The sequence below is a fragment of the Lepus europaeus genome, chromosome 7 (genome assembly GCF_033115175.1).
Source record: "Lepus europaeus isolate LE1 chromosome 7, mLepTim1.pri, whole genome shotgun sequence".
NCBI classification, from domain to species: domain Eukaryota; kingdom Metazoa; phylum Chordata; class Mammalia; order Lagomorpha; family Leporidae; genus Lepus; species Lepus europaeus.
In genome coordinates, this window is record NC_084833.1 from 70227052 (window position 1) to 70229210 (window position 2159).

At 46.5% G+C, this 2159-nt stretch overlaps 2 protein-coding genes across 2 annotated transcripts; both read left to right on the forward strand.

The window, feature by feature from the left end:
- Positions 1-224: 224 nt before the first annotated feature.
- LOC133764596 (ferritin light chain-like) lies at positions 225-1085 on the forward strand. The gene has a single exon (XM_062198279.1). The coding sequence runs from the start codon at positions 411-413 to the stop codon at positions 936-938; it is 528 nt and encodes a 175-aa protein (XP_062054263.1). The 5' UTR covers positions 225-410; the 3' UTR covers positions 939-1085.
- Positions 1086-1087: 2 nt separating this feature from the next.
- LOC133763848 (tRNA methyltransferase 10 homolog C-like) lies at positions 1088-1820 on the forward strand (the record flags this gene model as incomplete). The annotated part of the gene is given in 2 exon segments (XM_062197573.1): positions 1088-1372; positions 1374-1820. Coding segments are annotated over 2 exon segments (687 nt in total), but the record flags the coding sequence as incomplete, so codon positions are not given.
- Between the last annotated feature and the right edge of the window lie 339 nt (positions 1821-2159).

Here is a 2159-nt window from a genome sequence, read left to right on the forward strand (position 1 = left end):
ATTTTAGAAGACCCCCCTCATATATTGATTTATAGAGTTAGTGATATAAATTTGTATGTAAATATCTAATTATTTGGATTCAATTCTTAGGAACAAAATTACTTGGAGAATGAGATATTGAAATGCACAGACTTCAGCTGAGTGATGTTAGCTTTTTTTTTCCCTTCAATAAAACTTTAGAGTACTGTTAAAAAAAAAAAAAAAAAAAAGACGCGCCGGCGCCGGGAGACCCGCGGACCTGTGTCTTGCTTCAACAGTGTTTGAACGGAACAGGCCCGGGGACTCTCTCACAGGCTTCGACCGCCTTCCGACCACCTCTCCAGTCAGAAGCTCCGGGACCACCTCTCGGCCACCTCCTGCTTCTGGGACCAGCCCACCGCGGTTCTGTGGTCATCTCACCGCCGCCGACCATGGCCTCCCAGATCCGTCAGAACTACTCCCCCGAGGTGGAGGCTGCCGTCAACCACCTGGTCAATCTGCACCTGCGGGCCTCCTACACCTACCTCTCTCTGGGCTTCTATTTCGACCGCGACGATAAGGCTCTGGAGGGCGTGAGCCACTTCCGCGAGTTGGCGGAGGAGAAGCGCGGCGAGGCCGCCCAGCGGCTCCTGAAGATGCAAAACCAGCGCGGAGGCCGCGCCCTCTTCCAGGACGTGCAGAAGCCGTCCCAGGATGAGTGGGGCAAGACCCTCAACGCCATGGAAGCTGCCTTGGCCCTGAAGAAGAACCTGAACCAGGCCCTCCTGGACCTTCATGCCTTGGGCTCCGCCCACACGGACCCTCACCTCTGTGACTTCCTGGAGAACCACTTCCTGGACGAGGAGGTGAAGCTCCTGAAGAAGATGGGCGACCACCTGACCAACATCCGCCGCCTGAGCGGCCCCCAGGCCTCGCTGGGCGAGTACCTCTTCGAGAGGCTCACGCTCAAGCACGACTAGGGGCCCCCGAGCCAGCGGCGCCGCGCGTCTGCCCGCGCTCTCCTGCCAGCCGCTAGGCAGCTTGTTCACAGCCCTGGACCCTCTCCCAAACCTGGGACCAAACAAATAAAGTTTCTTGCTGCAAAAAAAAAAAAAAAAAAAAAAAAAAAAAATCAGGTGCTCAGGCCATGCAGTTTGGACAGCCTTTAGTTTTTGACATGATTTATGATAATTATATGAAACCAAAAGAACTACAGAATGCAGTTTCTCAACTTTTAGAAAGTGAAGGGTGTAACAGAAGAAATATTGATCCTTTCCATATTTATTTCTGTAACTTTAAAATAAATGGTGCTTATCATAGAGAGTTAGTTAAACGTTATGGAGAAAAATGGGACAAATTGCTTTTAACAGCAACAGAAAAGTCTTATGTAGATTTATTTCCAAAGGATGATATTATATATTTATTTAACTGCAGATTCTCCCAATGTTATGACTACTTTTAGACATGACAAAATTTATATAGTTGGATCATTTGTTGATAAGGCTATGCAACCAGGCACATCCCTAGCCAAGGCAAAACGACTGAAGCTGGCAACAGAATGCCTTCCATTAGATAAATATTTACAGTGGGACATTGGTACCAAAAATCTCACCCTAGATCAGATGATGCGTATTTTGTTATGTCTGAAAAACTCTGGAAGTTGGGAAGAGGCTCTGAAGTTTGTTCCCAGGAGAAAGCATAGTGGTTATCTGGAGGTTTCACAACAATCTCGAGATTTTGTCAATAAACTGAAGAAGGTAAAGACCTTTAATTCATTTCCAAAAGGCTCTCTAAATGTACTTACACAAAAGAGATAACTTGAATGAGAAAATTTGATAAAAAGTAAATGGATTGAAAATACAGTTTATTTGTTATATTTCTTGTGAAGTAGAAATAATTTTCTTTTAAAGTTGTCTTTGCAAACCAGGGCATTGTGTCTTTTCTCAATTAATTAAATATCTGTAAAACTTGGGAAAAAAAATTTTTTTTTTTTTGAGACACAAAACTTAATTTAATAGAAATTTTGTTTGAAGTTCTTACATTCGCAGTGTGAGCCGAGCTGGAACCCACTGCCCCCACCCAGCAAGCGGCCCGGTCCTGGGGGACAAGGGGGCGGGAGCCCACTTCCTCCTCAGTGCTGGCTGAGGGGGTGGCCGGAGGCATCCCCCTCTTTCTCCTGCCATCTCCCCTGACCCCCCACC